This window comes from Phascolarctos cinereus, unplaced genomic scaffold, assembly GCF_003287225.1.
Source record: "Phascolarctos cinereus isolate Bilbo 61053 unplaced genomic scaffold, phaCin_HiC Scaffold_5;HRSCAF=322, whole genome shotgun sequence".
Classification (NCBI taxonomy): Eukaryota; Metazoa; Chordata; class Mammalia; order Diprotodontia; family Phascolarctidae; genus Phascolarctos; species Phascolarctos cinereus.
Genome location: NW_027555958.1, coordinates 413,849,561 through 413,862,869, shown reverse-complemented (window position 1 = coordinate 413,862,869; position 13,309 = coordinate 413,849,561). Strand labels below are relative to the sequence as shown.

Below are 13,309 nucleotides of genomic sequence, written 5' to 3'. Positions count from 1 at the left end.
CTTTGTATACTTTAAAGCAGTATTAAAGTTGTTGTTTTTAAGTATTTGGAATTTACAGCCTTATGGACAGGTCCTTGCTGTCATGGACCTGTTTGTAACTATATAAGTTTATAATCAATTAGAGCTGATAAGGCATATACATACAGATAACTACAGGGATAAATAATGGCACCTACCTCTGACAGGGTTGTTGTGAGGATAAAATGAGAACCTTTGTAGAGCACTTTGCAAACCTTAAAATGCTATAGAAGTGCTAGCTGCTGTTATAATTATTACTATATCACCTTTAAGGTCCTTTGCAGCTCTAGGTCTAGTCATAAGATTTGTGCCTTAAGTGCCTACTATGTGGCAGGCGTAGTGATAGGCACTAAGGATACAAGGACAAAAGTGATAATCCCTGCCCTCGAGAAGCTGACATTCTACTGGGAGAAAAAAAACCCATAAAAGTGAAGTAAATATAAAAGCAGATGCAAAATAAATACATAGTGACTTTGGGGCTGGGAAGCACCAATGATCATGGAGAATGGCTTTGTGTGGATAGTGGCACTTGAGTTGCTTGGGCCTTTAATGGAACTCTAAATTTTGAGAGGTAGAGGTAAAGAAAAACAGCCTTACAGTTAATTAATTATATCAATATAAAGAGAATGGATTAGAAAGCGAAGAGACTTCAGGCAGGGAGACCAATTAGGAAGCAATTATAGTAGCACAGGCAAGGGGTTATGAGGCCTGAACTAGGGAACTCAAATTAAATTCAACATTTATTAAGCCTTCTCCATGTTCAAGACAATGGTCTAGTTTCTGGGGATGCTGACAGAAAATGAGATAGTCCTTACTGTTATGTAATTCACATACAACATGTACACTTGTATGTAAGTAAAAGGTAATTTGAGAGACAGATGTGCTCATAGCTATACAAACAACAGACAGGCAGGACGTAGAAGGGAGTCATGTCTCACTATTCAAAAGGAGGAGATAATATGGAGGGGGAAGCTTTGTTCAGCTCTACCTATCAAAAACTAACTAGAAGAAAAGTAAGGTGAGGACTGAGGAAAGGCTATTAGATTAAACTGATAAGAGATTGATAGTTTCAGTAACAGTGATGGTGAGTCAGCAAGTCAGGATGACTTATTCTTGGGAGTTACAGGACAATAGTGTGAGTATGGGAGGGTCCAGAGAAGTTTTGTTTGATATCTAGGCATGAGCCAGGAGACATTGAAGTTGGGAGTGGTTGATCCCAGAGTTAATCTTCTGCAGGAGCCTAGAAGAGATGGAAAGAGGACATAAGGAGAGATATTAGTCTTAACAAAGAGGCAGATTTAGGGGACTTCTTAAAGACTTGAGCAAAGGAAGAGAAGACAAGGTATAAAATGGCTTTGAGATATGGAGTAAGGGATATCTCACAGAAGCCTTGTAAGTAGGAAGAGAAAGGAAAAAAGGGATATGGGCTTGGTAGCAGAAGGGATTTAGGAGAGAAGAGAACATTTGGAACAGCTTTGATGAAAGCCTAATTGATAAAACATGGAAGAATAGAAGAATTGCCTTGTAGCAGTGACGGCCCAATTGAGATTAGAAAGCATGACTTTGTAGTACACCTAGTCATCACAAATTTCACAACTTTCTTCCAAAGCGTTTACTTTATTTCACAACCATTAAGTGCCTACTAAGTATCATGCACTGTGCTAGGGATGCAAGGACAGTTGCACATCCTGCAGCTGGCTCCTTCTTGGGCTCTGAACAAGGCTGGGTTGCTCCAGATCTTTGTGGTGGTGTGGGAAAGGTGGAGCATGAGGGGAGTTGCACAGATGTCAGTTGTAGTCCAGAGGGCTGTATGGTGAAGGGTTTCTTTTTTGTTTGTTTGTTTTTCAATGATTACTTGTTAGATCTGGTCATTCAGCCATTTGTAAATCAACCTAACTGCTGTCATTTAGATCACCTATATCACCATCTTATTCTACAGGGATAGAAATAAAGGACACTTTGTTAAATACATTTTGAAGTGTAGGTATGCCATATGCACACCCCCCGCCCCAACCTGCCCCAATCTACTAGCCTACTGAACCTTCAAAACAAAAGTACTAGCATTATTCTAGCATGGCATGTTCTTGATGAAGGTGTGTCAGCTCAGTGATGACTGCCTATCTGTTAGAACATTAACAAAATAATGATACGTCCTGGAAATCAAGCTCATCATCTCAATGTTTTGTGGATTCTACTTTTTCCCCCCTTAAAATGAGATATTAACCTATCTCCAGTTCTGTGGCACCTCTTCCATTTCCATGCTTCGTGATTTTTCAGACATTACTGACAACAGTTCAGCAGTCACAATCACGAATTACTTCTGTCTAGGCCTAGAAGATAGTTTTTAGATTTGGTGCCTTGCATTCATTAACGTCATCTTCATGCTCTTTAGGAGGTAGCTAAATGGCTCAGTGGATAGAATGCTGGGTCTGGAGTCAGGAAGAACTGAGTTCAAATGTGGCCTCTTACCTTGAATTTCAACTCCCCTAACCATTTAACTAGTTTGACTCACTTGTAAACAAAGGATGATTCATTTTTTTCCCCCTAATCGTTCTTTGGTATTTCATACACTAGCTACATTTGCTCTAAAACAAGTGACCGAGCCAAATACACTAAGCACATTTCAAAATAGATGGTTTTGTATGTGTATATGCCTCTGATAGATGGCTCATGACAGCTGGGTCAGCTGCTTATTTGATAGGATTTCAGGGTTCTTGGTATCCACAAAGTACTACCCCGTTGGGCTGCCGTGTAGCTCATATTTCATTACATTTGTACCTCTGTCCAATCCATCAACAAGCATTTATTAAGTTCTCACTGTATGTCAAGTGTTGGGGCAGCTAGGTGGTGCAGTGGATAGAGCACTGGGCTTGGCATCAGGAAGACTCATGAGTTCAGATGCAGCCTCAGACACTCACGAGTGGGTGATCCTGGGCAAGTCACTCAGCCCTGTTTGCCTTATTTCTTCATCTGTAAAATGAACTGGAGAAGAAAATGGCAAACTACCAAATTATCTTTGCTAAGAAAACCCCAAAATGGGGTCACCAAGAGTAGGAACTGAAATGCACAGCTATACAGAAATAAATGAAAGTATTAGAAGTTTATCAAGAGTCATCTCTTGGAGGTTGTTGAGGGAGTGTGTGTGTGTGTGTGTGTGTGTGTGTGTATGTGTGTGTACATATGTACATATATATGTATTTACGAATTATATTTTAAAAATATAAGAATTTTTACAGAAAAGGGAGGAGGTACTAGCTCCTGGGGGGAATCAGGAAAGGCATCTGTAGAAGATGGCCTGTTAGTTTTTCTGGCTTCATTTAAGACTCAGCTCCAATTCCTGTCTTCTGTAAGAGGGCATCTTTCCTAATTTTCCCAGTAACTAGTGCCTTCACTCCCGAGATGACCTATCTGTTGCAGTCCTTTGTGACAGGCCCTGGGTTAAGTGCTAAGGAAGCAGGTATAAAAATGAAAGCCTCCTGCCCTCAAAGAGCTTCCATTCTATCAAACTGCAAGAAATCCTATCAGATCCTCTGCTGAGAGCAGATTTTTATAGGAAAGAAAGAAGGGCCTGAATACTTTGTTGGGAGAGAAGCTCCAGTGAGGAGGTAAAAGGACTTTAACAGGTAGATCTGGGGGCCTTATAGAAAAAGTTCTTTCTTCATCACTGTTTTGTTGGAAGCTGTGGAACCCATTTCTCATGAAGACCTGTAGCCATTTATACAGCAAAATAAGACCAGAAAGGAATTCCCCTTCACACTCCTCAGTCATTCTCATTGTATTTTTCCCTCTCCAGATGCCTGAAGAACAGGCATTCTGTGTTTTGGTGAAGATTATGTATGACTATGGTTTGAGGGATCTCTACAAAAATAACTTCGAGGATCTTCACTGTAAATTCTATCAACTGGAACGGCTCATGCAGGTAAGGTCAGAATCACTGCTTTTTAATCTATTGGCGAGGGGAATCTGAAAAGCCATTATAGGGATGTTCTAGGGTGAGGGAGGAAGTTCTATTGGATATTGTACAGATGTTAGAAATGAGCATGGACTTTGCCTAATCTCTATATGAGTCTTAATACCCATGAGAAATTAAATTTCATTAAAGTGGTGCTTATATTTTGAAACTTACTATGTCTGGCACATTAAAGATTTTTATTTTAATAAAGTACATTTATTTGGGAGGCATTTTATAGAGTTGTTAGCTATCAGACTGCCACAACTGTTGATGTGAAAAAATTAGGAGAGTTACAGGGAAAGCATTCAAATTAACAGGTCCGGGCCAAATATAGGTCTAGAAGTAGAAAATGTTTTCAGTTTTTCCCACGCAAGTCTCATGGTCCTGTTCACTGTTAAAAATGAATGTCAAGTGAAACTCAAGAACAAGGTCATTAAGAAATGGAGGGGAAAAAAAGACTAATAAATTTGGGTCTTTCTAAGCATTCAAGAAGCAAGATATTTTGAGATTTCGTTCTAACAGATGTAATTTTAGGATCATTCAGCTGTTTTAAGTTTTCGTTTATAGAAAAAAAAAGTTCATGCTTTTGAAAGGTTTGTAACCTGATGACAGAAAGCATTGTCCTGATACACAGAGGGTTGATGTTCTTGAAATAATAGTAGATAGCTGTTGGTTCCATCTGATTTGGGTTGATTTTTGTGGTTTTCATCATGAGATATAATTAGGAGAACATCATATTGGATGTAATTGCTTAATCCTCTGACCTCCCTAGCCTAGCTTATTATATATGGTGAATGAAGAGCAAAAAATCCTAAGTGTCATGAAATAACTTGTTCTCTTCCATTAGCATTTTTAGTAATATGATCTATCTACAGGGTGATACCACTTGAAATGGACCCCATTTAAAGGATGTATATGTATTTATGCATTTGTGATAGTTTTAAAGTAGTCACACTGTGCAACAGTTGATGTTTTCCCAATGGTTTAATCATGGAAACTAGAGTAAGAATTACGCCTATATTTTGACCTTGGCTTTTCAGTAATGAAAATGGCTGTATTTTGCCTTCTGTGCTTTTGCAGATAAAATTTAACTTCCTCTTAGTACATGAGTCTTCGCTCATTTTCCTGGGAGAAGAAAAATGACGTTCTCATACAAGGTCATTTTAGTCCCATACAATGTACTTGAACAATTTCATTAATTGTTTGGGTGTAGGATGTTACGGTGTACTATTATTGTAAAAGCAAAATAAGAATTTTTGTGTGTTGTTGAAACTGTCTAGGTTCTAAAGAAGCCATTGGAATGATTGCATAATCTGGAAGCTAGACGGATTGAGGCATAAAAAGTTAGAGCCGGGAAAATAAGATCATTCAATTCAACCCTTTCATTTTATAGATAAGGAAATACAAACACAAAGTGGTTAGGTGTCTTGCATAAATTAAAAAAAATTAGTTCATTCAAAAGACAGGACTAGAAATCAGATGGCCTGACTCCAAACAAGGCTTTTTCTGCCACGCAGACTGCTTCTTTTCTCTACAAATCCTCTTGATTCTGGTTAGTCTTTAAAGGAAAGAATACAATTTTTTTCATATATATCTAGGCGTTGATGGGAGGGGGCTATCAAAATATGAACTGGAGTTATAGAAGTGGTCGTTATCTTTATCTTCATGCTCTTTATCAAGCAGAAGTCTTGGTTTGCCAAAGGGTAAAGTTTTCTGTAGAACAAATGACATAGACTTGGTGTGTTCATAGCATAATTTTATTTATTTTATTCACTTGCTTGCCTGTTTATGTACTCCAGTGCTTGTCCTTATGTCACTTTTCTAATGTTTCCTGAAACAGTAAATCTTAGAAGGTGATTAAAGTGACAATAGAAATACTTATATAATGATCATAATCAGTGGAGCCTCCATAATCTCTTCCAGCTGGAGCATACCCTGTGGAGCATTTGTGGAGTTGTGTTGAGCACTCCTGGACACTTTTAGGGATACATGTGCCCAGGCCAGAAGGAGCTTCAAGGTTTACTTCCACATCCATAGTCATTTAACCCTGACCATGTGTTCCTGGAAGTGGCCCAGGAGAATTTAGCTCAACTCCATGCATGCTCCATGGGATATGCTCTCACTAGAGTAGATCTGAAGGACTCTCTTGATTCCCCTTGTTACATTCACACTTATTTTAATATTTTGAGTATCTGTGGTTACATCACTGTGTTCCCTCCCTCTACTAATGCAGACCATTCACTACCCTTCTGTAACTTAGCAAATGATCTTTGGGAATTGCAGTGGCCAAAAAATGCATTACTCTGCAACCAGCTTAGTGATAAATCTCCCTTATATTGACCTGACTGCCCTCGGACGACAATACAGTTTCTTCCTGAACCTGTACTGTCCTGGAAATCATCTTTCCAGATGGATAGGACCTTCTGGAGCTTGTGATTTGCTGGCACAGTCTTTGAGAATACAGGGTCACCTCTACACCATTATGAGGCATTTGAGTTAAACTGGGGTTGAGGGATAATGGCTGTATTTGCCATAAAATTCTAAATCAGCAATAATAAAAACTTTTGGAGCTTTACTCCTTTCCGTCTTCATAATCTTCCTTGTTTTCTTCTTATTTGTGTAAATGTAATATCCCTACAGGAGGCTGTGGGTTCTAAGAGCAAGGATAATATTGTTTTCCATCTTGGCATTTCCATTGCCTAGCACAACATCTTGTACTTAGTGGACTTGAAATAAATATTTGCTGACTTAAATTCTTTTTTCCTCATTTTTCCTCTTTAAATTCCAGGAGCAATTACCAGACCTGCATAGCCACTTCTGTGACCTGAACCTGGAGGCTCATATGTATGCATCGCAATGGTTTCTCACTCTCTTCACTGCCAAGTTTCCTCTATGCATGGTCTTCCACATCATTGACTTACTGCTCTGTGAGGTACAGTGGTTCTATCTTAGAAACCTAAGCCAACCCAGAAAAATTCCATTTTGAAAATTTCACAGTTTTCTGTGTTTTCTGCTCTCATGATTGACTTTAAGACAGAAATTCAGAAGAAGTAAAAAGTTCACTATTTTGGAATATAGAACAGAAATCTCATTTCAGCTGTTGTATGGGATCTTAAACTATAGTTTTGTTGCTACTGAACATTGTTATAAATTGCAGTGAGATAGGGATATCGATGGACCTGAGATTTCACTGGCATAGGAAGAAATTCCCAAATGAGGAAGTTTTTTTTACCAGCACAGATTTGCACGTTTTTTAAAAAATCAATTTAAAGTCTTAGTTGCTGAGTTCACTGAGAGATTAAGTGTAGGTCACATGGCCAGTATGTGTCAGAGGCAGTTCATGAACCCAGGTCTTCCTGTTTTTGAGGCCAGCTCTCCATCCAACAGGCTACCCTAAAGTAATGGAATTAAACTACGGTAATGTAATTAAATAAGCTATAAACCCAGGTAAGAGTGGAAGCCAATAACTAAAATAAAGTATGCTATAAATTATACTATACCATAGTGTACTGTACTTATAAACATACTATCAGGTCAGGTAAAAATGGATACCAACCAATCAAATTAACTAATTTGATTAAAGAAAATGATATCACAAGAAACTTACATTGAACAGTATTGTGTTAAATATTAAAGATGTCTAACATAAGCATTTTAAATATAATTTTTACATAACAAGAAGTATATACATATGCACACATATATGTTTATATATAATTGAATTACGAATTTCAAATTAGTGGGATCTAAATTAATGCAGTTGTGTGTTCAACCCATAGCTATTCAGGGTGTCAGTGGATCTAGCTGAGGTTTTTGCTATATCATTGAAAGAGAAATAAGTAGATGGCTATGTGGATTATATTTGTTTTTTACTGATTTGGTAGAAATACCTTTTCATTTAAGAATAAAATCTCTGTCATACTAAATACTATCATGTGCCTTAGGAAACAAATGGATGTATCATTTCAGTTTAAAGTGGGGTATATACTATAGGATATAAAGTCAACATGCTATAGTATAGAGAGCTAGTTTTGGAGTCAGAAAGACCAGAGTTCAAATGACTCTGTGACCCTGGGCAAGTCACTTAACTTCTCACTGTTTCAGGCTACTCAGACTTTAAGTTGTAGAGCAGGTGTTTATCTGTGTTGATAGAAGGAGTTTCTTCACCAGGAGTTCCCGGTATCATTGAAATCATAAATCTAGACCCTCTAAAAAAAAGTTTGTACATGTATGTGTATGTTTTTTTGGGGGGTGCAATACGTACATATCAGTAATTTTTGGCCACAACAACTCTTGAAGATTACTTAGTTTCAGAAGGGATTGTGATCTGTTTTGGTAGAGTAAATAACTGTGCCAAAAAAAACACTGATCCTGTCATCTACAGAAATTGGTCCCTGTGAGATGTCTTCACCAAGTAAGCAATTCACATTTTCATGATATTACATTAATGTTTTGTTCCTGATATAGAAATGTTGATTTTCAAAATCTCAGATACTCTACAAGAGACAGTATATTGTTCTACAAACACATTTATTCTAGAATTATTTTACAAAGTGAAACAGACTATTAGGTAGAATATATTGATAATGAAAAAGCATGCAGTTGCTCAGTTCTTTCCCATATTTCTTTCCAAAAAATATTTAAATGTCCTACAGCCATTGAGAAGGTGTGGTTGGGGAAAAACAAACAAACAAAAAACTTTCAAGAAGAAAAGGGAAGGAGGTAAAACTTGATAGTGCTTTTTGTTGAAAGCAAAAAAAGAAATTGCAGATTGAAAAAAAAATTACTTAAAAGTCCTCTTCCAGGTGAAGACAATTGAATTTAAAGTCAAAAAGAGCGTCATAGTTTGAAAAGAGTTGATAAAATCCAATCCATCCAGTATTCAAAAACAGCATTTCCTTAAATAATAGGAGGAAAGCAAAAGAAAGAGTATAGGAGAAGGGTCTATTTTGGAAAAAACCCAAACCAACCTTTTTGGGCTGTTTCTTTGCAACTTTAGAATAGACAGAAGTTGAAGTGTTGACTTCACCACAAAGTTTTTAGCTCTTTGTCTTTCTTTAGCCAGTTGGGATTCAGGGAGTTTTCTACTGCTTTACTACCCTATCCTGCCCCCAGCACCTCCTCCAATACTCAGTAGACACCAGGAGCCTTTAGCACTTCTTTTGACCTTGACAAGTTAACTGAGTACCCAATGCTGAAATCACTTTCGCCGAATAGATTCATCTTTGTAAGTAACTTTAGTATTTCTTGAAGTTTAAATACATCCTTAGCTCTTTAAATTAAAGCATATTTCGTGCTTTTGTTTTAAACTTTTTGAGTGCTGAAAGCCTCAAAACGGATAGCACTACTCCAACGCGATGGATCTTTCTTTACAGACATTTTTCAGAAAGTGTTCTCCAAGGAAACATACCTATGGGATTTTCTCATTGCTAGACTTTGTTTTTCCTTTCTCAGCAATGTTAGGTTGCTACTTAGATGTCAGCTTCACTGGTATAAGGAAGATAGAAAACTATAGTTCCCACACACATCTGAAACTTTTCTTGAAAGTAGCATTCAGTCTCAAGAGTAAGGACTAAAAGTGCTTTGACTGTCTAACACACTGAACGAGGATCTCTCTTATCAGCACAAATGCACTGCAGTCATTCATGCCTTTCTTAGGTCCCTCTGAGTGAGGTTCCCAGCTTCTGGCTGCATTTAATTTGCCTTCAGTCCCCTGTCTTATGAGCTCATGAGTTATATCACAGAAGGAGACAGATCTTATTTTCTTATCTCATAATTTAACCAGGCAGCAGAATAAATTGTTGGAGCTGTCACTTCAGCATTTGTGCTGTAACTGGCATATTAGAAGCATCATGGGGAAGATGGCTGTTAAAGGTCTCTCTCATTCTTGGCCATGCTGTATTGCCAATACTCCATCCAGTATAATGGTACTCCAGCGTTGTCTTCTATCTCACCTGGTTCCTTAAGTGAAGAGCTCTCTGAACCCTGGATAGCAGTGCCATTTCAAAGGAGATGGAATCAGCCTAAGCCTTATCGAAGCAATGTGCAGTAGTCATTTTGCCCTGCTTTGTCCCCTAGGATAACCATGCTAGTTTTCCAGACTGAGTTTGGACTGAGAGCTCTGGCTTTCTATGCTTTGGCCAATGTATCTTTTTGTGACTTTGGTCTCAGACTTCTGGAACCTGTGCTTCATGATTGGGTCCTGTTTATGATGTTTCCCTCTATGTTTGTAAACAAGACAGTCTAGCCTGATCCCTCACAATTCTGCCCTCATACTGCCCATTCTAAACTCCTCTCTTTCCTTGAGCCTGCCAAAAGGTAGCTAGCTGGGATGCCTCATTATGAATTCTGGTTCAGTAGCCAAAATTTGTTGTATAGAGCACAAATCCCTGCTCTGCTATATCAATCTGTCATGAGCCTTCCTAGAGGCAGCTACATAGCATAATGGATAGAGTGTTGGAGTTGGAGCCAGGAAGACCTGAATCTGACCTCAGCCACTTATTAGCACTGTGTCACTGGGCAAGTCTCCTTTAGTTTCCTCATCTGTGTAATAGAGATAATAATAGCATCTACCTGCCAGGGCTGTTATGAATATAAAATGAGAGTGTATTTTTAAAGCGCTTTGCAAGCCTTAAAGTGCTATGGAAATGTTAGCTATTGATATTATTGCTTTCTTTTCATTTTTTATTTATTTATTTATTATTTATTTATTTATTTATTATTATTTTTTGGCAAGGCAATTGGGATTAAGTAATTTGCCTGGGTCACACAGCTAGTAAGTGTCAAGTGTCTTGTCTGAGATCAGATTTGAGCTCAAGTCCTCCTGACTTCAGAGCTGGTAGTCTATCCACTGTACCACCTAGCTGCCCCTGACAATAACTTTAATTTAAAATGTTTTTCTTTTTAGTGAGAAGTATGAAGCATGACAACTGCAAAGTTGAGTGCTCTGTGGGATTAAAAAAATCCCCCGATATTCAATACTCCATACTTTCAGTGAATTCTGATTCCTTCCATGTTTGTTCATGAGGTATTTGACTGGATTTTAAAAGATGAATGTGTGAAGTTAATCAGATTTAAAATGTAAAGCTAATCAATATAAATTCTTTTCCTTTGAAATAGCCCAGGTACCTTCACCTTATTTTGGTTGTGGTCCATTCTACCTCTCCTCTCCAAAATATGAGTAGTTGAAAACACTACCTCTTATATGTATTCAGCATCTAACAGCAAGTCCATATTTGCACAATGATGTTTGGTCCTCATGAATCAACCTAGAGTGTTTTGCTTAAATAATGTGTATTCTCAGACATCTCTAAATGGTTACTCAAGATTACAAAGAGAGTTATTTGGGGACACTGTAAAAGTGTCTGTAAGTAGGGCCTATGAATCCAGTAACCTTACCTGAAATATTTATAAATAGGAAAGGAAAGAGAAATTATGGTACCATGACCCACACCATTAGCTATTCTTTGCTTGAAGTTGAATCTGAACTGAAATGATTGAGAATTTCCTGACTCTTACAGTGACACCATTTTCATTTTGTTTGAACTTGGTTTGCATATGGTGCAATATGTGGCCTTGCATTGAAGAAATCCTTTGTTTATGCAGAGCCTTGATCTATGCCTTCTCTCTGAGGAGGATATTTTAAACATGCATATTTACTCTACAGTGGGAAATGGCATTGTGGTCTCTCATTTTTGTAGTATTAAAAAGAACCAAAAATTAACCTCTTGATAACAATAAGAATCTAGGGATGAATTATTTCTAGGCATTTATTGATAAAGGACAACCTCATTTATACAGCCCTAGCCTATCTGAGTTTCCACTTTGGCCCACATCACTGTACAAATTTTCAGCTGTCCTTATACAAGTAAGTGCTACATACAAAGTGTTCCAGAAGTCTTTGTGCAGTCTGAAGTCTTGTGCAATTTAAAGCCTAGATTGGGGCACCCTCTATTAATACTCTCTTTTATACTCAGTGATCTCTCAGAACTTTTTACAGTTATCCATTATTTAATTAACAGAGCATCCCCCCAGGGGCTAACGTGACTGTTCTAATTTCTTATTGGAATCTTGGAAGGTTTTCATACGTTAGAGCCTACCCATCCATTCAGAATCCTTCCCTTGGCAGATTAGAAGTTAAACATTTAAGGATCTGCTTACAAATCATGGAATATTTAATGTCCAGCTCTAGTGGACCCGTGGAGAGTACCTAGACAAAGCTACTCATTTGACAGAAGAGGAAGCAGTACCAGAGAAGTTCCATGGCTTGCCCACTGTTATGGAGCTCAGGAGAGGGAGAGCTTCTATTCCTATACTTTTCATGACATCATACTGCAGAGCCTACTCTTTTAACCCAAGTTGATTGTAGAAGATTATGAAAAAGATTTATATGTAATGCAGACACCAGTTAATTCCTTTAGTAAATGTTTAACAAATAACAGTAACTCGCTTTTATGTAGTGCTTTAAGGTTTACAAAGCTCCCTTCTCTGTGAAGTAGGTCACTAACTAACTGTGGTGCTGTCCAGCAGGCCTGTGCCATCTTTATTGACTCTCCACATTTTTTAACTATCCCTGATCTTCCAGCTCTTAATTAATCTGGATACTCAAGATTACAATGTCCTTTGAAACTGAAAATGCTCATATCAATTAAGCCGCTTGTATTAAGCCCTCTAGAAAAATTTAAAAACTAGAAAAGTGCAGCCTTGATCAGTTTTTGTAAAATGCTTTTCACAGTCAGCTTTTGAATTTGGATTTCAGGTTGGTAAATAATTTTCTTCTCTTGTTTTAGAAATAATTATGTAAAAGTTAATTGATATCTTTAGGGATTCTTCCCCTGGAGTAGGTACTCTGAAGGTTAAAACTTCATTAGCAAACATCAGTGCCCCTCCAATGCAAAACATCTGCTGTTTACCCACAGATGCCCTGGTAGGCAATCCCTTTTTTCACAGTAGGGTAGACATTTATTCACTGTGGATCTGTAAGTTGGAAATGATACCAGGCTTCTGAATCATTTTCATAGCATACATTTTTCAAGTAGAATTTTATTAAAGGTGCCATGTAGTTGTCAGACCTCATTTCAGATCTGTTTTGATTATTTTAATGTTTATCTGCAAACTATGTAAAGTTCTCTAAATAGTTCCAATTATTGGGAAATTGAATTGTGAAAATAATTTCTAACTAATACTTGTTAAGAACTGACATTCCTTCCAAGATATTTTAAACTTTCTAATTATAAGTAACTCTGCCCTAATTTTAAATTATTTCAATTATTGATATTAAAAAAAACACTATAAGATCACAGAATCAAGGAGTGTCAAAGGCCATATGGAAGCTACATG

The 13,309-nt window shown here is 37.5% G+C and overlaps 1 protein-coding gene across 4 annotated transcripts in view; it reads left to right on the top strand.

Moving 5' to 3' along the window:
• Nucleotides 1-13,309, top strand: part of RABGAP1L (RAB GTPase activating protein 1 like) — a 681,088-nt gene that overhangs the window by 440,505 nt on the left and 227,274 nt on the right. For all 4 annotated transcript variants that reach the window (XM_020970529.2, XM_078156481.1, XM_020970531.2 and 1 more), the window contains exons 16-17: nt 3,812-3,937; nt 6,759-6,902. In XM_020970529.2, the coding sequence (XP_020826188.1) occupies nt 3,812-3,937; nt 6,759-6,902 (270 nt within the window). The remainder of the gene's footprint in view (nt 1-3,811; nt 3,938-6,758; nt 6,903-13,309) is intronic.